This window comes from Podarcis vaucheri, assembly GCF_965113315.1.
Source record: "Podarcis vaucheri genome assembly, chromosome: 10".
NCBI lineage: Eukaryota > Metazoa > Chordata > Lepidosauria > Squamata > Lacertidae > Podarcis > Podarcis vaucheri.
The window spans coordinates 22,248,840-22,272,332 of NC_138748.1; the positions used below are offsets into that span (position 1 = coordinate 22,248,840).

At 41.5% G+C, this 23,493-nt stretch overlaps 1 protein-coding gene across 2 annotated transcripts in view; it reads left to right on the forward strand.

Moving 5' to 3' along the window:
- The window catches only part of IMMP2L (inner mitochondrial membrane peptidase subunit 2), a 480,193-nt gene that overhangs the window by 7,108 nt on the left and 449,592 nt on the right, over positions 1-23,493 (forward strand). For both annotated transcript variants that reach the window (XM_082239908.1, XM_082239909.1), the window contains exons 2-3: positions 2,179-2,316; positions 15,205-15,308. In XM_082239908.1, the coding sequence (XP_082096034.1) occupies positions 2,182-2,316; positions 15,205-15,308 (239 nt within the window). In that variant the 5' untranslated portion in view covers positions 2,179-2,181. The remainder of the gene's footprint in view (positions 1-2,178; positions 2,317-15,204; positions 15,309-23,493) is intronic.

The following is a 23,493-nucleotide window of genomic DNA, read 5'->3' on the forward strand; positions in this document are numbered from 1 at the left end:
GCAGCGTGGGGAGCCCTGCGGGAGTTCCTGCAGGGCTCCCCGTGCTGCGGATAGCAGCCTGCCGCCCGGCGCGCAGAGCGCCCTGAAGCAGAGCGCCCCTCGCACCAGGCAGACATCGGCCAGCCCCACAAGCTTGGGGGACAGCGGGGAGGTGCAGCGCCGCCATACCGCTGTTCCTCGACCTGGTTTGGGGGGGGGGAAATAAAGGAAAATGTTTTTTCCTTTATTCCCCCCCCAAAAAACTAAGTGCGTCCTATGGGACGGAGCGTCCTATGGGACGAAAAATACGGTAATCGTGAAGAAGACTGACACACCTTTCTAGGGATGCAGATGGGAGGCCACTACTGAGAAGGCCCTTCCACCGGTGACTGCTAACTAGGCATCTTCCTGTGGTGGAACTACCAACAGCCCCTCTCCTACAAGTTTATCTCTAACTCCAGATGGGCAGATTTACATTCCATTATTCTAAGTTCCCAAATGAAAATAACCAAGATAACATTAATAAACTAATATAAATAATAGCTTAAAAACCAGTTGCCCATAGTCAAGCCTTTCTCAACCTCGGATCCCCAGATGCTGCTGGACTACAACTCCCATCTTCCCTAGCCAGCAGGACCCAAGGTTAAGGAAGGCTGCAGTAGGCCAACCTATTCCGCTGATGCTTTTTCCTGGGAAGAATGAGAAAGGAAGGACAACAATGCCCATCACCTTTTGCCTATTGGCTACGCTGGCTAAGACTGATGAGCTGTTGCTGATTGTAATTCAGCAATATTTGGAGAGCACCATGTTGACTGTTCCTGTTTTAAAGGTAAAGGTAAAGGTACCCCTGCCCGAACGGGCCAGTCTTGACAGACTGTGGGGTTTGTGCGCCCATCTCACATTTATTGGCCGGGGGCCAGCGCTGTCCGGGGACACTTCCGGGTCACGTGGCCAGTGTGACATCGCTGCTCTGGCGAGCCAGAGCCGCACACGGAACGCCGCTTACCTTCCCGCTGGTAAGCGGTACCTATTTATCTACTTGCACCCGGAGGTGCTTTCGAACTGCTAGGTGGGCAGGCGCTGGGACCGAACAGCGGGAGCGCACCCCGCCGCGGGGATTTGAACCGCCGACCTTTCGATCGGCAAGCCCTAGGCGTTGAGGCTTTAGCCCACAGCGCCACCCGCGTCCGTTCCTGTTTTAAGAGTATATAAAAAACAGGCAGCCATGTTTTCCATAAGGGGGAAAAACTCTCAAGTGCACAGATGGACCATACCTTTATTTGGATCCAGCTAACAACAACACAACCACCACATATAAAAACACCATAAAACATCAAACATTAAAAGTTTCCAGATATAGGGGTGCCTTCAGATGTCTACTAAAAGTTGTGTAGTTCTTTATCTTCTTGACATCTGATGGGAGGGCATTTCAGAGGGAGGGCGTCACTTCCAAGAAGGCCCTCTGCCTGGTTCCCTGTAACCTCACTTCTCACAGTGAGGCCCTTGGAGCTAGACCTCAGTGTCCGGGCTGAACGATGTGGGTGGAGATGCTCCTTCAGGTATATTTAGGGCTTTAAAGGTCAGCACCAGCACTTTGAATTGTGCTCGGAAATGTACTGGGAGCCAGGGTAAGTCTTTCAGGACTGGTGTTACATGGTCTCCGTGGCTGCTCCCTGTCACCAGTCTAGCTGCCGCATTTTGGATTAGTTGTAGTTTTTGAGTCACCTTCAAAGTAGCTCCACACAGTATTCCAAGCAGGTGATTACCAGGGCATGTACAACTCTGGTGAGATATTGCACGGGCAGGTAGGGTCTCAGCCAGCATACCAGATGAAGATGGTAGACATCTGGCTGGACAGAGAATAATTGGGAATAGGTAATTAAGCTCTCCAGAAACCTTCATCGGGTTAAATGTTACGCAAAGCAGGAAGTGAGAGGATGAGGGAACACCCCTCCCATACAAAGTTTACTATGAATGTTGAAGCCATATGATCTCTTGTGGCCCAAAATATTGGAGATTACAGTCTGATAGGGTTATGCCTAGGATTCTGGGACGAAACAACAACAACGGCAATCCCTGTTTGCTTTTTGTTGACAAATTGTATTTCATTACAACTAATGTTTTGCTTAAATGCCATTGAAATGACTTTGTTTCAAATTCTTGCTTTTAAAGTGGCTCTACTTTTCTTCCATCTTTCAGATTATGGCACAGACCCTAGGCATTGGGCTAAGGTACATCAAAGCCTTTTTGAAAGGCTTCTTTGTTGCTGTTCCTGTGACGGTGACTTTCCTTGACAGAGTGGCTTGCATAGCAAGAGTGGAAGGAGCTTCAATGCAGGTAACAATGTAGCTGCTTTCCCCCCAGTTCATTTTCACCTGCGTGGAGGCCTCAATTATAAATTGACAATCCAGTTTCAAAAGCAGGAGAAAAATGCAATTTTCAGCATTTTATGTAAAAGGCCTTTTCATTACAGAGAGGGCAGTTTCCACTGTGTTTGGTCAGGCAGGAGTTTCTTGTGTTTGGGGAGTGCAGAACTTAGCAGGGGTTCCCCCCTCCTTTTTGAGACCTATACATCTATTTCTTTGAGAGGCTTAAGAAATTTAAAGTATTCTGTTTGGCTAATTTAGAATTAAGAGAAGTATTATCTGTTCTGTCAATCATGCCTGGGTAGAATGTGGTGTTGGCAGGAGAGTAGATAAATAGATGGCATAGCCATGCGCTGCAGCAGAAGTTGCATTGGGAAAGCTGCTATGTTTGAACTGAATTGTATTTTTTTAATAGCCTAAGATGGATCTTGGATTTTTAAAAATAATTTCCATTTCAAAACCAACTTTTCAAAGAGAGATGTTTCCATGACCACTTTCTTTCCTTTTTGGGGGAAGAGAGAGAGTTTCTTCTAGAAACTTGATTCCTCCTGATCTTCTTTAATTTTTTGAAGTCCTTTATTTCAGTTACACACATGGCTTGCTTTATTTGTTTTACATCATGATTTGGAACAACCATCAGCCTCTCCCTCTTGCTTTTTCACAGGTATAATAATCCTCTCTGTTTGTACTTTTTAAACTGCAAGCTGTGTAACTATACTCATTGAGTAAGATGTGCAAAAAAGGACTTATGCATGTGTATCCACTTAACACAGGGACGTGGGTGGTGCTGTGGTCTAAATCACTGAGCCTTGGGCTTTCCAATCAGAAGGTCAGTGGTTTGAATCCCCGCAATGGGGTGAGCTCTTGTTGTTCAGTCTTCTGCTGCTGCCCACCTAGCAGTTCGAAAGCACATCAAAGTGCAAGCAGATAAATAGGTGGTGGGAAGGTAAATGGCGTTTCCGTGTGCTGCTCTGGTTTCACCAGAAGTGGCTTAGTCATGTTGGCCAAATGACCTGGAAAAACTGTCTCCAGACAAATGTTGGTTCCATCAGCCAGTAAAGTGAGATGAGCACCGCAACCCCAGAGTCGTTCGCAACTGGACTTAACTGTCAGGGGTCCTTAACCTTTATTTTTATCCACTTAACATAATCATTCATAATCAAACATAAATTAAAATGTGTTACATAAGCATAGAATTTTATTGTTGTGGTTGGACTGTTCAGGTTTATATATTAATTTCAACATTAAAATGCTGTAAGTTTCCTTTATTTTAACTAACCTGAATTTAATTGTGTCTGATTTTAGTTGAGGCTTCCTTATCTGGAGTGTTTATAGTGTCAGAACCTCGGGGGAGAATGCTCATTTCCTGATTAAGAGACTTCTCTAGTTAAGGTAGTCTTATGGTGATGGAGGGCGTGATGATGGTAAGGACCAGGACTGGAGTGCCCATGCTTTTAGTCCAGCTGGGTGCAGATCTTGAAGGTTTTGACACTGATGGCCTTTATGAGAGGCATGTTTCTGCCTGTCCCAGATGTCACTATACACCAGTTTTATGCGGTGCTACGGTGGGAAACGTGTCTCGTTTCTGGATCAGCACAATTGGAGACTGTTTTGACAATTATCCAGCTCATATGTAACACAAAACGAAACCATGATTTCACATGAACGAGCACGTGTGCTGGTTTCTGAACAGGAGATTATGGCTGGTGTGCTCATTCCCAGGTCCTGCAGCTGCTGTGCTCTTCAGAACTAAGCTATGGTTTGTTACATCGGAACCTGGGTTAGGGTTAGCACCACTCCATGCATTGTAATCAAGGTTTGTTCTTGAGTTTGAAGCTTTCTGGGTGAGTGGAACTGCATAGTCACCAGGAATGCATGACACTGCTCTTGGTGGTTTGCATCTTTTTCAGACTGAATGTGATTGATCTCATGTTCAAATGCTCCTCCCAAATTTGTATAATTTGTATATATCCATGCAGATGACAGGTTAGCAGGTTAGGGAGAAACCTAAACTAGAACCCTTCTTCCCAGTACAGGTGTACTTATAGAATAATATATATATATATATATATATATATATATATATATATATATATATTCAACATCCAACTGACAACGCTTCTGTAGGTACATGTTTTCTTTCTTTTGTTTTGCCTGAGGAAGGAAAACATGACAAATCTTCTTCTTTTTTCTTTATCTCACACTCCAGAGAGTGAATTATGTTGAATGTGTTTGAAAGCTATAGGATGTGATGGAAAGTGAAGTTTAGTCAGCATGACGCCTTTCACTCATCAATAACACACTTGCATCAGATATATGATTGTCTTGACTCTAAGCTTTCACCGTGCAATCCACAACGATTGGATTTGTAATAGACCTTTTAGACTCCTAGCTGGTTTTGTGCACTCATTATCCTATCTCATGCTGTGATTGAAATTAAAAGTTCTTTCAAAAAAGGAAGGAAATATGGCTTACTCTTCTCTTTTCAAATTTCCTTTTTTGTTTTTGTATTCTGAAGTCGGGTAAATGTAGTGCAGCCCTGCAATTATGGGATAATGCTGCCGTGTTAAAATAACAAACAATTTATTCCAAATCAATTAAAATACATATCATTGTTCATTTTGTGCTGATTTTGCAATTGTTCAGTGCCAGAAGCCACATAGTTAAAACTTTTAAACCTGAGTGCAATTTCCCTTATTGTGATCTCAGTTTTACATGAACTAGTATCTGATTAATGCACACCTTATTGTATCACGGTTGGATCATAATTTTCTAACCAGATTAATTTCCCAGATTATTACTGTTCTCTTGGAGCTAAGTCTTGATGCGCTCACCCAAAAAGTTATTAACATATTTCAATATTAGCATATTTACTTAATGACTTGAGCATATGTGAGACAGAATGCAGCTGGTGGGATAATTTAGTTGTTTGTTGCTATGAATTTTGTATCTTCTTTTTGTAAAGTTTGCGGGATGCAACCCGCGTCTGCGCATGCGCGTGACGTAATTTTGACCATCTATGCATGCGTGCACGGCGAAACCCGGAAGTAACGCACTCCATTATTTCCGAGGCGCTGTGGAGTGCAACCCGAAAATACTTAACTTGAAGCACATTTATCCCAAGGTATGACTGTACTCTTAATATAAACTGGGAGTGGAAAGTCAGAGGTCATTGCACATGCTGAGACATACAGGAAGTACTAGTAGTGACAGAGCATGATTCATGAGCAGGGGTGCCATTTTGAATAAAATATTTGGGCGCAAGTAAGCCCCACTCCACATAACACGGCGCGCACACACACCGTTTGAACAGCAGTGCCCATCAACTTTGGGGGAGTCCTCTCAAATATTTTATCGGGGCAGCAACAAAGGGACCTCAGCCCCTAGGAGTTGGCTCCTATGTTCATGAGTTTCAGAAGCCAAAGATAATGTGTCTTCCCCATCAGAGACCCATTTTAATACTTGAGAGGTTTAGTTCTGTTGGCTTGAGGTCACAAAACTGAAAAGTGGGCCTGTCATTTGACAGGATTTTTCAACTGCTCAGTTAAGAACAAAGGAAGATAGGATGACCTAGTCCTACCTAGTGTATTTTATAAATATACTTAAGTTCATTTATCCTGTAAATGCCCATTGCCAACCGCAGTTATATAGTAAAACACAATAAGCTTTACCTACTTATCAAAAATGAAAATTCAGCTTTCTATTTATAGGTATGGTGCCTATTGTGAAACAAAACAAGGCACGTAAAATGAATGCGTGTGGTGGTTTCTCTGACAGCGGAACAATTCAAATGCATGGCTTCCATTCTGAGTAATTTGAATGATTTTGCTCTCAGTATATTCCCTTTTAAAATAGCTTTTATTTTCAAAGGCCAGTACAAGTCTTATTCAGTCTCTGTTTTGCTCTGAGAATGAGGAATGATACAAATTACTGCTTGATTAATAAAGCAGTTTTGTGGGAAAAACCTAATTGGTAGGTAGGTGTGGAATAATAGTGAAACGTTGCAATTAACTGAGTGAAAACTGTGTAACTATCAATCAGTTATGGATGGTTTTCTTTTGCATAACAACATAATATATTAATACTGAATTAGAATATAAAAAGTCTGAGGTAGAAGGCTAGGAATGTTGCACCTGGCCAGAATTCCTCCAAATCTTGAATTTCGGCCTGGAAATGTATTGTTATCAGTCATCAGACATATCAGCCTGTCTTGGATCACTTCAGAGACTTTTAACAGTTCGTAGACTGATAAAAAACCAACTTCTGTAGCAATGAGAATTGTTAGAAGGAGTAGTGAGAATTCTTCCCTCTGATTGACAGCTGCTTATGCTGATATGCTTCTAGAGTTTTCTAGAGGTTGGTAGAAAGCTATGTCTTATTCAAACCCCAACTCAGACTGCTGTATAAAGAGAACCCTGTTACATGTTCCTTGAAGTTTGGACATGACTTGACTTTTCTGTGGGATACAGTAAGCATTATATTCTGCATTTAAAGGACTTCACCCTCTGGGTAGGCTGCCTCAAGGTATGGCAAAAGGAGATTTCAAAATTCATATGGGAAGGGGAGAGACCTAGAATTAAACATTTGATCTAAAGGACAGAGGAGGCTTCTCCCTACCCAATATGAAATTATACTATGAGGCAGCCTGCATCACATGGTTGAAGGACTGGTGTAAACTGCAGGACCTGGACCTCCTGGATTTGGAGGGCTTCAACAATCGTTGGGGATGGCATGCTTACCTTATATATGGAAAAGCCAAAATCCATAAAAACTTCACAAACCACATAATTAGAAAGTCACTTTTCACAGTCTGGGAGAAATACAAAGAACTGTTGGAGCCCAAAGTTCTGTGGTGAAAAGAAAAAATACTCAGGAAATCTGGCCAACATATAAAACTCTTTTAAAGGAAGAAGATAACCAATTAAAATTAAAGAGTTTTGAGGAATCGAGAGAGTACGTCTCAGGTTGGTTCCAATACCATCAGATACATGAAAAATTTAAATCTGACAAACAAAAGGGTTTCATAACAGAAATCTCTTGATTCGAATCCGAAATAGTAAACTCTAAAAGAAAAACCCTCTCCAAAGCACACCAACTCCTCCTTGACTGGGAAGTCAAGGAGGAAGAGGTCACTGAGGCCATCGTTAAGTGGTCACAGGATGTTGGGTATTCAGTAACCATGCCACAGAAGCTTACCTCCTGGGGATCACAGATTTGGATATCCCACAAAAAATGAAGAGTATATTTTTATATGCCACAGTGGCAGCAAGAATTCTTATCGCTACTGTCAGGGGTTCAGGAGCAGAGGCGAGGGCAAGGGAGGAAACAGAGAGCGAGGGGGAGGAGGCAGACGAAAGGATGAGTGATGACGACGACCCGAGATCTCCGAGCCTTTCCAGTGAATCAGAAGATTCACAAAAAGGAGCACCAGTGGCCAGGGCAAGGGGGGAGACTAGGGGGACACCCCAGGAAGAAAGAGTCAGAGGGGACTCAGAGGGGAGCAGTTGGAGATCAGGACCAACGTCACCGCCAGAGAGTAGGAAAGAGGAAGAGCGCCAGGGAGCAAGCGCTGGCAGCTCGCAACAGGAGGGAGGGCACGAGTCAGGAGTGGCCACACCTTCATCGGGGAGCGAAGTGACGGTTAGACGGAAAGTGGAAGGTTGGGCGCGCGCGCCAAGTTCAAATGCACAGGAAAGTGGCGCAGTAGGCAGCCCGGAAAGGGAGCCAGGTCCTAAAGCCCGGCGCAAGGAGACAGAAGGGTCCGGGGGGTCAGCGTCAGAAGAATCCCGGAAGGAAGAGACCCAGGGGGGCAGAGGGACCCAGAGGAGAACTGTCAGGCGGAAAAGGTGGAGCAGGGCTAGGATATTAAGTTGGTGCGCAAGGGGCGGAGACTCAGACGGAGCTTCGCCGATCTAAGCATAAGACGTAGGGTTGCACGCAGCAGCTCGAGAATGGAGACTGTAACTCAATAAAGACTTTTATTTAACGACCGCTGGCTAGCGTGATCCTCTGTGAGCTCGGATCTGGAAGTAACCCTGACAGTTACAAAGTGGAAGAGTGATGAAATCCCTTCTATTCATGAATGGATCCAAAAGTTAACAGATTATGCGGAGTTAGATAGTTTATCAGAAAAAATAAAGAACAAACCAAAACAGGAATTCATCTCAAAATGGGAAGCCTTTAAAGTTAATTTGAAAAACAATTACAGTAGTTTAAACTCTGTCGCAGCGTTTGAATAACTTTAGTAGTAAATTTAAGAAAGATCTGAAACCTTAGATAAATCAATAATTAGTAAATTAGTTAATTTAAGACAAAAACATGTACTGGCAACAAATAATAGATAAGTGAAATAAAGAATGGACGGGAAGTTGGGTCTATAGTCCAAGGACCACTTTTTGTTTTATTAATTTGTAATTAATATTGTCCATATCATGGTTGGTTTTGTATTTCTTGTCTTATTTTTTCTATTTCTTTTTTGGTGTATAAAAAAAAAGGGGGGAAGAGAGGAAATACTGTAAAATTAATGAATGTTAAAATGATGTGGGACTGAAAATATGGTTTTGGTAGTAAGGCTAATAAGAATATGTAAATATAGATAGTTATTTGGATGAAAATATATAGTTATAATAGGTTAAGATTATAGAGTAAAGATAAATGAAAGAGGGTAAGGATTTGCTGAAAGGACTTTGTAAACGGGAATACAAAAGGGGAGGTGTGAGGAGGTCAAGGAAATAAGCAAATGAATTTAAAGATATTGAAAAATGGATTATTTCTTTTTAAGATATTTTTCTTTCTTTTTTCTCCTTTTATTTTTTCAACTATTGGCTTTTTAGGTTTCTTTTTTCGTGTTAGTTGTTGTTCTTTTTTCTTTTTTTCTTTTTTGTATGTGTAATAGTTGGTTTAATTACTTTTAATTTTTTTTTAAAAAAAATATGTTTTGTATGTTTTGTGTAAAATCTCAATAATTTTTTTTAAAAAAAGAAAAAGAAAAAAGAGGACTTCACCTCCCTGGGAGGGCATACCCCTTTTTCTCTTGAGACATACAGATGCCAACAGTCGAAGGAAGGGAAAAATAAAGTATGTTGCCCTGTGCTTGCCAGTTGCTGAGGAGTAGGCTGTCGGTCCATGCTGTGCATATCCTTTGTGTGCTGTGCCTGCCTGTCTGCTGCATAGCCTCATATGATAATTAAACTGCAAGCTTAACTTCCCAACAGCGACCCATCTTATGATCCATCCATTAGGAGCCCCTCCTATCATAGGACCAAGATGGCCCTGGTTGCCCTACGAGATGATCTCCGCAGGCAGCTGGATTGAGGTGGGATGGGGCTGCTGATTCTTCTAGACCTGAACTTCTGGACCACTGCCTTGCCAGTGGGGGGAATCCAGTGCACAGTCCTTCAATGGCTCCACTCGTTTCTCTCTGGTTGGGGTCAGAGGGTGGCACTGGGGGGGGACTGTTGTCGTGCCACTCCTTGGTGTGTGGAGTGCCGCAGGGTGTGATACTCTCCCCGATGCTTTTCAACATCTTTATGCGCCCCCTCGCCCAGCTTGTCTGGAGGTTTGGTTTGGGCTGCCATCAGTATGCTGATGACACCCAACTCTATCTGTTGATGGACGGCCATCCTGACTTGGCCCCAGATACACTGATCAGATGTTTGGAAGCTGTGGCTGGATGGTTACGTGGGAGCCGGTTGAAGTTAAATCCTTTGAAGACAGAGGTCCTTTGGCTGGGTTGGGACAATATGGGATTGGGGGCCAACTCCCATCTCTTGCGGGGGCGCAATTAGTGCCAGCGCCGTGGATTAAGAGTTTGGGTGTAATCTTTGACACCTCCCGTTCTATCCAGCCATAACAAAGGTGGCATTTTTTCATCTCTGCCAAGCTAAGCAGTTGGCTCCTTAGCTCTCTCGCCCTGACCTAGCCACTGTGATCCACGCGACGGTCACCTCCAGGCTTGATTATTGTAACTCACTCTACGTGGGGCTGCCCTTGAGACTGACCCAGAAACTCCAGCAGGTGCAGAATGCCGTGACAAGGCTCCTTTCGGGGTCTGCCGCGGGATCACATTCACCTGGTGCTATACCAGCTGCACTGACTCCCATTGGAGCACAGGATCAGGTTTAAAGTGATGGTTTTAACCTTTAAAGCCCTATATGGCCTAGGATCCTCGTACCTACAGGACCGCCTCTCCTGGTATGTCCCATGGAGGACCTTATGGTCAAATAAAAACATCTTGGAGATCCTGGGCCACAAGGAGGTTAGGCTGGCTTCGACCAGAGATAGGGCTTTTTTGGCTGTGGCCCCGATCTGGTGGAATGCTCTGTCACAAGAGACTAGGGCCCTGCGGGACTTGACATCTTTCCGCAGGGCCTGCAAGATGGAGCTGTTCCACCAGGCCTTTGGCCAAGGCACAGTCTGACCCCCTCTCTCCTTCTGTAATTCTCATAGAACTCTAGCCCAATGGTTGCCATTAATTTGATTCTGAATTGATTTAAAAATGTATTTTAATTAATTGACTGTGTGGTTTTATGTACACTGTGCTATTTTTACTTGTTATTAGCTGCTCTGAGCCCGGCTTTGCCCGGGGGGCGGGGGATATATATATATATATATATATATATATATATATATATATATTATTTTCATGCATCTGGCTTGAAGATTGTGTGGCTGTTTTATTCCATCATATGTTGAATGTAAAAAGAAAGGGGATCAGAAAAGGGACAGTGGATCATCATTTTTATTGATTTCTAGTCCCAGCTTACCACTGCCAATCAGGCAGGCAGATCCATATCAGGGGGGAACTCTGAAAATGCACAAAATAGCAGTACATTAGTTAGTTAGTAGGGCTGAACTGAAATGCCCCTTTTAACAGTTGATGGATAAGGATAAGCATTTTAGTGGGGAGGTGAATGGGGGTGGGGTGGGGGGCTATAACAGTGGCACTTCTCTCTTCTTCTTCTTCCATTTACAATAAAAAAAGCCCTTGGAATGATGCTATGTCACAATGCAGTCTTGTTCCAGAAGAAATGGGGGGCAGGAGATGGCAGCCACCAGCTTTAACATCTGGGGAAACTGGAAGTAAAATACAGTGGTACCTCAGGTTACAGACGCTTCAGGTTACAGACTCCGCTATCCCAGAAATAGTACCTCAGGTTAAGAAGTTGGCTTCAGGATGAGAACAGAAATTGTGCAGTGGCAGTGGGAGGCCGCATTAGCTAAAGTGGTACCGCAGGTTAAGAACAGTTTCAGGTTAAGAACGGACCTCCAGAATGAATTAAGTTCTTACACAGTTTGATCTCAGTTGATTACAGCCGCAGGAATTGATTCAACTCAGTTTTTTATCAAGCTATAAGGCGATCTCGATAACTTTGGTACATATTTGACAGAGACTCCTTTCGATTGAAAGACACAAATAAGACTCTGTTGGCTTGTTAAAAACACATTTATTATACTTGGTTAGAAATCCTAACTGGGAAGCTGGAGCTTATCATTTGAGCTCTGTAGGTAGAAAACATGAGAAAGTCAGTCCTTTGTGTTGTATTGAACAAAGTAATTGTGCTTGTGGAATGACTTCAACTTGGGCAACAAAGCTTTCCCTCCCTCCCCTTACACATTCCTCCTGCTCCTCCTAATCTGACCTGGGTTTCCCCACAACCCTCCAGAGCAGATTTGGATGGAGTGTGGCAAGAGGAGAGATGGGGAGTTCCATTGCATGAACAGAGGTAGTTCAAGGGGTACAATTACTCCACTGATACAACCCTTTGCTTTCTCTGTTTTTTTAATTTAAAAAAAACCTGTTAATCATACACAAGATCAGTAGCATTAGCAGAAGAAGCTAATACTGCAAGTGAAGAGCACAATTAAACGTTGTTTAGATTTTATGGCCTATAGCTGCTGAAATGAAGGAGAATATGAATAAACATCACTATTGACAAAATTGCATGTTACGCCTGATTACTTAATTACTCTCAGTGTGTATCGTTACATGGGAGCCAAATAAAAAAAAAGCAATTGTGGTACACTGGTAGTGTCTTATTAAATCAGTAAGTAATCTACTGAATATTGAAATGTTTGGTTCACTGGGTAGATCATCTCTCCCTGTATCATTCACTTGTTCCAATGACGGATGCTGCATTTTAATTTGGCTACATTCCTTTTTTAAAAAAATCTGTACAACTGATTTAGGTCTATGTATTTTCCCAGACAACACCATTTGCACATCTTCTCCCTGCCCACAATGTGATCAGTTCTTCATCAAGATTTGAGATATGGAGCTGGTGCATGACCAGATGTGTTTCTTTTTGAAGGAGGATGGTGACAGGGCCACATGATAGCTATGCTGATCTCCACTAATGCAAATTATCAGCTGTCTTAGGAAATGGTAGGAACAACCCAGGCCTCTTGCTGTGGACATTCTCACCTGCTCTGCTCCCAGAACTAATAGAGGGGAAATTTTTTTTCATATGGAGAGGTTGCTCTCCTAGACAGCTAGAATCTGTGTAGACAGAATTATGAAACTGTGTGCTTATAAGAACTTATACGTATAGGAACCAAGCATTTTTTTAACTCTGCCTCTGTCCAGGACACCTGATCTCATCTTAGTCATCAATTCCAGCCTGGGAAAGTACATTAAGGAGGAAATTGGGGGGGGGGGGTGACTCTTGCAGCATCTTCAACTCTCAGTCTGACCTCAGTCTGGAAAAGTGGGCAGAGTGCCATTGGGGAGCAGAGATGGATTTAGGGTAGCACAACTGTTTCCGCTGCACTGGGCACCAAGCCTAGGAGACATTGCAGGGCGTCACAGTGGTGGCATTGTGAATTGAACAGAACAAGGTGAGAGACGGCGGGGGGCGGGGGAGAGAGAGCGCTGAATTTTGGACTTGCACAGTACTGCTGAAATTTGAAAGACCAAAGTTTACCCCTGCTGGGGAAGAAACCCTGAGAGCCACAGGTAGCCCACCAATTGCCCACTTATGTGTTAGCTTGTGCTACTTTTAAATCTTCTGGAATAACTCCTAATAGGTCTAATTGACAGCAGGGAATTCTATCTTGTGGGGGCCTTGGTTGAAACAAATGTGCCCCTTTTCTGTTGTTCGGTGTAATGCGTCCTCATCGGGTGCAACATCTGGGGCACGCGCTTGCACTCGCAGCTCTCTGCCCCTACCTGGCTCGCTCACTCACTCACTCTCACTGCAGTGCTGGCTGTGCGAATCTGATCCGAGCCGCCGGGTCGCCGGCCACTGTGGAGGGTGTGTGTGTGTGTGCCAGGCATGCAGTGCGGTGCGGAGAGAGAGCGAGGGACTATCTGGGGGAGGGACAGTGCATCGGGGGGCGCAAATTATTTGCCTTGCCCCAGGTTAGGGGGCGCAAATTACTTGCCTTGCCCCGGGTGCTGACAACCCACGCTACGCCACTGGTGCACACACAAACCAAGCATTTTTGAAAACTCTGCCTCTGAAATTTTTGGAGATGGCTGTTTCTGTTGAGTCCATATTGGACTCCTAACAAATACCCAACAATAACCTCTACTGCTACTTATTTCCTTCATTAGACTAATGCTATGGAGAAAAATATCCCAGTTTGCTTTGTAGGAAGATGTTTTTGTTTCTGTTTTTGAAACTCATTAATGAGCAGCAAAGTGGAATACATTTTCAGTATAGAAATGTTATTTGTTGGACTGGGAACACTTCCTTCAGATTAGGAACAGTATTTTTAATCTCATGGTTTCCTGTATTCATTTGCTGTGTCTTATTTTTGTCATTGTCAGGGCAAAATGAAACTGCTCTTTCATTTCTTAACAAGTCATAAATCATTTTTACTATGGGGGTATTCACTATTTTCATACTGATGAGTTGTTTCTGTAAGCACATAGTCTCCCCCCTCCCCTGCATTTTGCTATGGAAGCGCACCTTCTTGCAATAGGTTTTGTGTTAGTCGTAGATCAACAAAACCTATCGTATAGAACATCTGAAACCCTTTCGTATAATGAGTGTTTCAACAGCCTTTGCATAATGTTATCAATATACATCTTATTTCATATTCCATTCACTATACTTGATTTCATTTTGGTGAGCAGTAACATTCCCCGTGACCTTAAGGGTGAATTTTGTGATATTGAGGGATGTATCTGTGGCACAGAAGTTACTTCTCAGCCTCCTTCCTGTCAGTTTTCCCTGTGAAGCAACAAAACTCTCTTTTGTAGCCTGAGCTTATAGAGCAGCTTGATGGGGTTGAAATAGAGTGGTATGTTGGGAAATTCCATTTTAAAGGAATGACAGGCAGATGCATGTGTAAGTTTCCACCCCCATCATTCAGCCCGGACACTGAGATCCAGCACCGAGGGCCTTCTGGCAGTTCCCTCATTACGAGAAGTGAGGCTACAGGAAACCAGACAGAGGGCCTTCTTGGTAGTGGCACCCACCCTGTGGAACACCCTCCCTTCAGATGTCAAGGAAATAAGCAGTTATCCTATTTTTAAAAGACATCTGAAGGCAGCCCTGTTTAGGGAAGTTTTTAATATTTAGTGCTGTAGTGTTTTTAACATGTGATTGGGAGCCACCCAGAGTGGCTGGGGAGACTCAGCCAGATGGGCGGGTTAAAATAAATATTATTATTATTATTATTATTATTATTATTATTATTATTATTCCCAACTGGGTTGCATCAGCAGCCTAGGTGTTCTTTAAAATAAATGAACATTATCTTAAAATGCAGTCTGAGATGATTGGGGGTGGTGGTCCTCCTTATAGATAATATATTCCATGGACTATACATATTAATCTTAGTTGATTAAATTTTGCTTTTCATACAACAGAACTCTTATCTCTCTCTCTGTCTCTTTTTATCTTCTTCTCAGCCTTCTTTGAATCCTGGAGGAAGACAGGAATCTGATGTAGTTCTTTTAAACCACTGGAGTATTAGAAATTATGAAGTGCAACGTGGAGACATAGTTTCACTGGTGTAAGTAACTAAACTAAATATATCTGCATTCTTCTTTGGTCCATTAATGTTCTTCAAAGGTTTTCATGTGAAATGCTGTTACGCAGTTATGGCTGCAGACAAGAACACGACAGATTCGTTGCATGGGTAACAAATTCAATTATTACTGTTGAATTCCAGATCTTCAAAGCGTTTATCATCATTCATTTGGAAGTGCAATGCCAGTATATGTGGCAATACATACTTGTGAATAAGAAATGCAAATGTAAGCAGCCTGCAGTGATGCAGCATTAATAATGATAATTATATGAATAATAAGACCACAGTGAAAGATGGTAGAAAAATATGTTGAATTGGTTGGATAAAAGATTTAGATACGTTGCGTCCTAAGCAGATTCCTCTTAGTGTGGAACACAATACTTGATCTGCTTTGATGTAGATGTTGGCATTGCTCCATTTCAGGAAGAAGTATGATGTGGAAGTTGGACCAAAATTGGTCATTCCTGAAACATTCCTGAATTAGTTGTTGACTTATTCATGGAGTGAGTAGCCATTAGGTGGCACTGTTTCTCTGTTCAGTGCTTCCCTCCATTTAGATAATGTAAACTGTCCTGCTCTTAATGCAATGTAGAAATGGAATGGTCGAATTGTGCAGAACAGACACAATGACATTAAGCGAATTGATGGTACATGCTCTAATGACAAAATTTATTTTTTAGCTTTATAATCAATGCATGCACTGACCAGACAGCTATGAGAGTTGTCTTTGGTTTTCCCCTGCTGAAAGTTGTCCACACTGGAACTGGTTGTTGGGAAAGGTATATTTTTTATGTATACTGTTAGAAATTCTCAGAGTACACAAGTAGCGTTTATTGGTTGTTTCTGTATTAGCTGCTTGCTGTTGCATTTTGCAATAACGCTATTATGACTTTTTTTGTGATGATCTTTCAGCGGTAATGTTGTGAAGCTCATTCTTATTTATGTGCTTATTATATGCATAGTTGCTGCTTATGTCTGATAAGGCTCCAAAAACAGGATGCAACAAACCCACTCATAAGTAAGATTAATGCACAGATACTCATTTTCAACGACCTTGTGTCGGAGGAACTGTAATTACTTTGTGGAGGAGCAAGAAAACAAAGCACTCAGGCACAAGCACTGTCAAGGGGAAATCTGCCATATTTGGCCTTTGTTGCCTCCTTTGACCTTCCATGTCCTTCACTGGCTACTTTGGACTTCCACGTGCTACAGGATAAAGCTTTCTCCCTCCCCCTAAAAAATAACATTCAGGATTGCATGGCCAAAGTTGTCCTAATTTGTCTTGGTTCTTTCTCCTCCTAATGCCAAGAGAAACCTCACCAGTCATGTGTATGGGAAAGGGGTAGCCTTTCTTGAAAGTTTCCTGGGCCCCTTGGCTCTGTAAGGGTCTGGCTTGTTTTGGCAGCCTCAGACAGTTGAGGAGATGTAGGAGGAAGGTGCAGTGGTGGTGGTTGAAGGCTGGTACCCAGGGATGGAGAACTGCGGTTCCTCCCTTTCCGACTCCAGGGTACCCAGAGTGGGAAACTGACCTGCTGGTTCTCCCTGATGCACTGCCCACATAGCTCAGAGCCTCATTTTGGAGGGAGAAGACTGCAGCCAGTTGGTGCGGGTAGCTGAGCAGGAGACAGAGGTGGCTGAACTGAAGTCAGAGGGGCAGAGGCTCTTGTTCCCAAGATCCAGGTGCTATCTTTTTAGGTGGGATCAGACAAAGTGTGCATCTGCACACATGGAATTTCCATAAGGCAAGGGAGTCTTGCAAGAGAACTTGTCATACCCTGTTGTTAAAAGCTGGGTGGAAGAGCCATGCCAATGGATGAGACATCTTCATTGCTTCTGTCCAGTTCTGAATCTCATGCCTTGGCTTTGAAATAATGACTAATGGACCCTTGGTGTGCTGCTGAGCCTTTGCTGTTACTTGCCTGAATAAATATCTCTTTCTTATGTTAACGTGCATGGTAAGATTCTAGACACTACTGTGTTTCCCAAACACTTGGTTTCAAAGGATAGTTGTGGTTATGGTGGAAGTGTACATCAATCAAAGGTTACAATAAAGACTATAACATTGTATGAACCCTTCTGAATAAATGGAATTTTGGAAACCTGAATCTGATAATGCTTTGTTTTTATGGGATATCATTATTTTATGTTATATTTCAACAAACTTCTCCCTGCCACCTCCTCCCAAAAGGTTATGATCTGCTGAGAAGTTCAACAATGTGTTGTGAATTCTTTGGGTATCTTATTTCCTAACTGTTATGCCCCATTTTCTGCCATTAAAAGTGGCACCTGAAGTGGTGTACAAGCATAATAAAATAATAATAAACATAATTGAAGCAAAAACCCAGAAACAATGTAAATTAATAACTAGCACAGTCAGATTAAAATTCTATGCAGAGGAAACCAAATGGATGCAGCTTTTTGGTAGTCATAAATACTAGGCAGTGAAATGTAGTGTAAGTTATTGATGGTTTGAAATAAAGCATGCAGTGTCAGTACATCCATAAATAATAGCCTCTTTAGTAAATTATTAGCTGAAAATGTTGGTGTTAAATCTGCTGCATCTGATCATTATTGTTTTTGAAATACAACTGACTGTAATCAGCAGCTGCTCTTTCCAAAGACATACAGCGCTTACTGATTGGAATTGTTGTGGTGGAATTATCCTGAATTAAGCTTCGCCACCCCTCGCCTGATTTCATTCCACCACACTACCTAGGCACAACTTATTTTAGTTTAGGTTTATTTGTACCTCAGATATGGCAAACATTAATCTTTGGGTTTCAGTATACTGTAGACAAAATGAAGATACAGTTGAATTGGTTAAACTGAGGGGGGAAAGAATAATTTAAGAACATTGTCAAAATTGCAAGAGAAATTTAAGGAGGTATCCCAGCATACAGTTCTTTCCATTATTTAAAATTTAGTGTGACATGGTGGTTTATTAGCAAAAATAAACCACAGTTCTGTAATGCAACATGTTTTCTGAATGCTTTAAAGGCCGTATTTGCACCACAAAATTACAAAGAAATTTAGTTTCCCTTGATATTTTCTAGTGTCTCATAGTTTGAGCCTCTTTTGTAACTCAACTGGTACTCAAACCAAATGTTCTCTGAAACCATTATAGTTAATATCCATTGATAATCTTATTCATTCTGATAGTCTCAAGTATTGTCTGTTGTAATTATGCAGCACTGTCCACATCATCTAAGGTTTGTGATTAGAGTAAGTGAATCCTAAGAGCATTAAATACATCAGCAAACCTTTGGAGTGCTCTTCTGATCTATGATAAGCAGCTTTCCCAAACTAAGGAATAGAAAGGAATAGGAGACCAAAAAAGAAAAAAAAAAGTTAAGAGATTTGTAGCTTGAAAGAGACCAATCTAAAAATTTAAAAACATAAATAAAGCAAATCTAAACACCCACCCTAATCTTTCTCTCAAGGGTTTGCCAGTATTTTCTCTGCAATTGCTTTCTTCTGTGTTAAAATGATGCATATGGCTCTTTAGGAATTCTTAAAGTTGCATCAAGACGGGAAATCACCAGCATAAATATCCCATTTAGTATAGAAAAGCACAGCTGTTACTATATTTTAATTGGAAGCCTTGGTGCTGCCTGACTACCAAGCGAGACACAGATTCCCCTTTACAGATACATGCATTGGCATGGTTACAATGGCTTCGCCAGCCGAATAACATGTAAGGATTTGCACCCATGCAGTTCTTCTGAATCGCCTTTTCCTGAAACCAGTGAGCAGATGGCAAAACAGTTACAATACAGAAAGCAACCGTCACTCCCCTGCTGCATCCATTCTTTTCTCTTTCTCTCATAATACTAGAACTCAGGTCATCCAATTAAACTGATTGACAGAATATTCAGGACAGACAAAATGAAGTACCTCACACCATCATATAATCAATTTGCTGCCACAAGATGATGTGATGGCTACTAACACAGATGGCTTTAGAATGGGGTTTAGCAAATCCATAGATGAAACATCTGTATCAATACTATTAGTTATATGCAACCTCCAGGCTCAGAGACAGTATGTCCTTAAGTACCAGTTGTCTGATCCAATATCATTCCCAGATGTTCAAATATTACAGTGGTACCTCTACTTATGAACGCGATCCGTTTCAGGGTGCCGTTCACACCCCCAAAAGTTCGTAAGTAGAGCGCCGCTACTGCACATGCGTGAAACGCGATAGAGCATTTCTGCGCATGTGTGAAGCACGCAGATCGCAGGCTGAACCCGGAAGTAAACACTTCTGGGATTTGCTGCGTTTGGAACCTGAAAAGATGCAACGTGAAGCAAACGTAACACGAGGTATGACTGTACTTATTGACATGATGGATTTCAAAACTGTCTTTCTGGATAAATTGTCCTCTGAAGGCAGTTTATGATGGTCCAAAATAAACATAATAATTTGCACAAAAACAGCGAGAAGAGCAAACAAATGAATAAAGCAATTCACCAGCAAATAAAACAACTTTAAAATTGTAGTGGCAGTGGCAGATATAACAGGTATGAATATATAGAGCCATAAATCATACAAAATCCAACATGAATGAAAAAGTCTTTAGAGCCCTCGCAAATGCCAGTCTGAGAGGGGAGGCAGGAAGAGTGAATGAATTTCCCTGTGAGAATATTCTAGAGATGCATGGTCATCACAGAAAAGGTAGTTGCTAGCCTAGCAGCCCCTACAGGTGGACCAGGAAGCAGAATCTCAAATGCTGAAATTGAGACCTTGGTGGTTCATACAAGTTCAGGTAGTTTTTCAGGTAGCCTGGTCTTAGACCATTTAGAGTTTTACAGGTTAATGCCAGCACGTCAAATTGGGCTTGGAAACAAATAGGCAGCCAGAGAAAATGCTGCAATGTGATTAGGGCTGGGTGATAATATTGTCCTAAGCCGGATTGAAGTCCATATTCTGATATTGGTTTCATAATTTTTGACCTGGAAATATATCATGAATAAGGATGTGTGTTTGTATGTGTGTTATGCAAAAATAACAATGCAGGAAAAAAACAACAACCATGAAGCCAGCCATTGCCTCTACATAGCTCCATCCTTATTTTAGACATTGTAATATATCAGTATATCACTCGGCTATGAGTGATCGTCAAAGAATAAGAATATCACAATGTTTATTTATCTGGTGATATATCATGATGTTGAAAACCAGATATTGCCCAGCCCTACTGCTCACCTCTACATAGTTCCATCCTTATTTCAGGCATTGTGATATATTGGTATATCACTATGCTTTGCCCAGCCCTAAATGTGATCAGAATGCCTAGCTTCTACAAATGTTCTTGCTGCCACATTTTGCAAGAACGGAAGCTTCCAAACCATTTTTTTAACATAGAATCCATTAGGGTCATGTTTTTGTTTTTTTAAATATATTAAGAGGTTTTTTTAAATTTTGTCTTAATTTTGTCCTGTATAGCAAGCATTTAATCTCTCTCTCTCTCTCTCTCTCTCACACACACACACACACACACACAATTGTAAGGATACAGAATTGGGGTCCTAATTTCACATTAAAGAGTTTAGCAGCAATGCCAAGCCTTTTGAACTTGGAGGTTGTGTGGATTAATGCAAACGTGTCCCCTCCCCCTGTTTTTGTTTTTAAAAGCCAGCCTTTAGTTGTCAATATCCTCTAGCAGGGAAGAACACTGTAGGAGTGCATGATCATGCATTTAAATACGTTTCCCCAGCATCTCGGCTGTAAGGTCATATCCAACAGCAAGTTAAAAATAGACTGTGTTGAGTGTAAAGGGGAAGTTAAGCAGACACAAACAATGCAGCAGGCCTTCTGGGTATACAGGATGCCATTATCCTTTGCTTGCTAGTATTATATTTTCTCTCTTTGCAGTAGAGGCCACATTTCCCTTGCTACAGCTGTTATAGAGCTTGTTACAGCATAGATACTGTTTCTAATTTTATTGGTTTTCTCTAAGCAACACATGCGACATGACACAAGTAGTATGTTTACAATGTATTGTTTTTGAAAGGCATGGCTTTGAAAAATGTGCACAGTGTATCACTGCAAGTTTACAAAGAGTACTAAACCACACAACTGAAGTCTGGGAGTCATGCACAGTTTGGCCAAATATTTATTCAACAACCAAAATCCCTTCTTAGCCAGTCATTGTTGACGATATTGGGCTAGATGGTCTTCTTAGGTATAATACAACTTTTAATGTTATTACATTGCTTTTTTGCTTTATTTCCTGTGTTCCGCCCATGATGGATGTTGAAGGACAGTGTAAGAATACATATCTTGAAGATATAGAGGCAGTTTTGATATAGAGGACTACGTACCTTATTTCAAAGGTCTAGTGAAACTGTCTGCTTTCCATCTCCCTTTCATTTTCTGCTTAGACTTCTGTTTGGGATAAAGCAATGTTAAGTTTACAGTAGTGAATATTTACCTTTAGAAAGACTTTGCATGCCAGCAAGCTGCTTAGATGCATAAATTTGTAAGATTGGAACTGGGGTGTTTTAACCAGCAGCGCATATTGTATGTTTGTATCACATAATAATGGGCTTAATGAATGATCACCTTCTCTTTAACCCTTTCAACTATTCTCCATCAGGTGTTTCTTGGCATCTTGATTGAAACAGCTTGTATTGTGTTGGGGAAATGTTGCCAATTTAATTGGTACCTAAGCTCTTCACCTTGAATTTACCTTTAATGTAGGCACAATGCATAATGTACTATTATACTATTATTTAGAGGTAACGAACACCAAGGGCGTTTGCCACTCAGGGAAAAATATGTTTCGAAAATGGAGATAATATCAATAAGTAAAACTTTATAAATTGATGGAAATTTTACCTGTTCCTTCTGGTTTGGTGACAACATAGATATGTGGAGTCAGACTCTCTATGCAGAAATATATGTGAAAGCTTAAGAAGGGCAAGATTTGCTTTGCTTTCAAAGTGAGGCCTCTGTTCACCGAGTTGTGAATTTCATGAGTGTTTTTATTATTATATTTATATCTCACTCTTGCTCCCAGGTGCTCAGCATGTAGTTTTCCCATTTCACAATCTTTCCTCACAACAACCCTGTGAAGTAGGGTAGATTGAGATATGTTGATTGGCCCAAGCTCACCCAGTGAGCTTCATGAAGGCTGAGTGGGGATCTGGGCTTCTAACCACTATATCTCACTGGGTCAAACTTTTCATTAAATAGTATTCATTAAATAGTTTCCAGCACCCACAGCACACAGTTCTAATACTTAGGAATCCTAGATGATGACCAATTTCATACAGTGTAGATTGCTTGCAATGGCATGAATAATAACAATAATAATAATAATAATGTATTTATATGCCACCCATTTGACTGGATTGCCCCAGCCATTCTGGGTGGCTTCCAACAAATTAAACAATTAAGCACAGTTAAACTTCAAACATTAAAGAACTTTTCTATACAGGGCTGCCTTCAGATGTCTTCTGAAAGTCAAATAGTTGTTTGTTTCCTTGACATCTGATGGGAGGGCGTTCCACAGGGTGGGTGCGACTACCGAGAAGGCCCTCTGTTTGGTTCCCTGTAATATTCACTATAGGAATCAATGTGAAACTCACGTACAGATTAGAGCATTTGCTGACAGATACACACATTCTTCTTCCTGTATTTGAGAGTAGGGAAGGACCTCTGCAGTCTCCCCCCCCCCCAAAGAAAAAGAAAAAGAAAAAAAAGTCCACAGTTATAATATACAAGGTTGACGTTTGTGTGGGTTTTGTGTTAATTCTTCTATGGAAGTGGTCTGTCCTTTTTTGCTACATGAAAAGCTCAATTATATGCAAAGATGCACATGTCAAAAAACATTCTGTACTACTTATCAGCTCTCATTTTCTTTCAGTGACACCATTTAGATTTAAATGCATTTGGTGTGTAAGCAGAATTCATATGCTTGGCTTAAGTATAACTCATTGAAGGGTTCCTAAATGGTACATCCTGCAATTTAATATTTATGATTCTCATAATATTGCTAAGCTGGCCTAAGGGAGTCTTGTTACCAAGCTAAAAGATGTGAGGTCAGCTGCAACTGACTGTAACAGTATTTAAACGATTAAGCCATTTGTGGAAGAATGAATTCTGCAAACAAATATCCTGTACAACAAACTATCCATTCATTGTTTCTCTCATGGCAAAGAG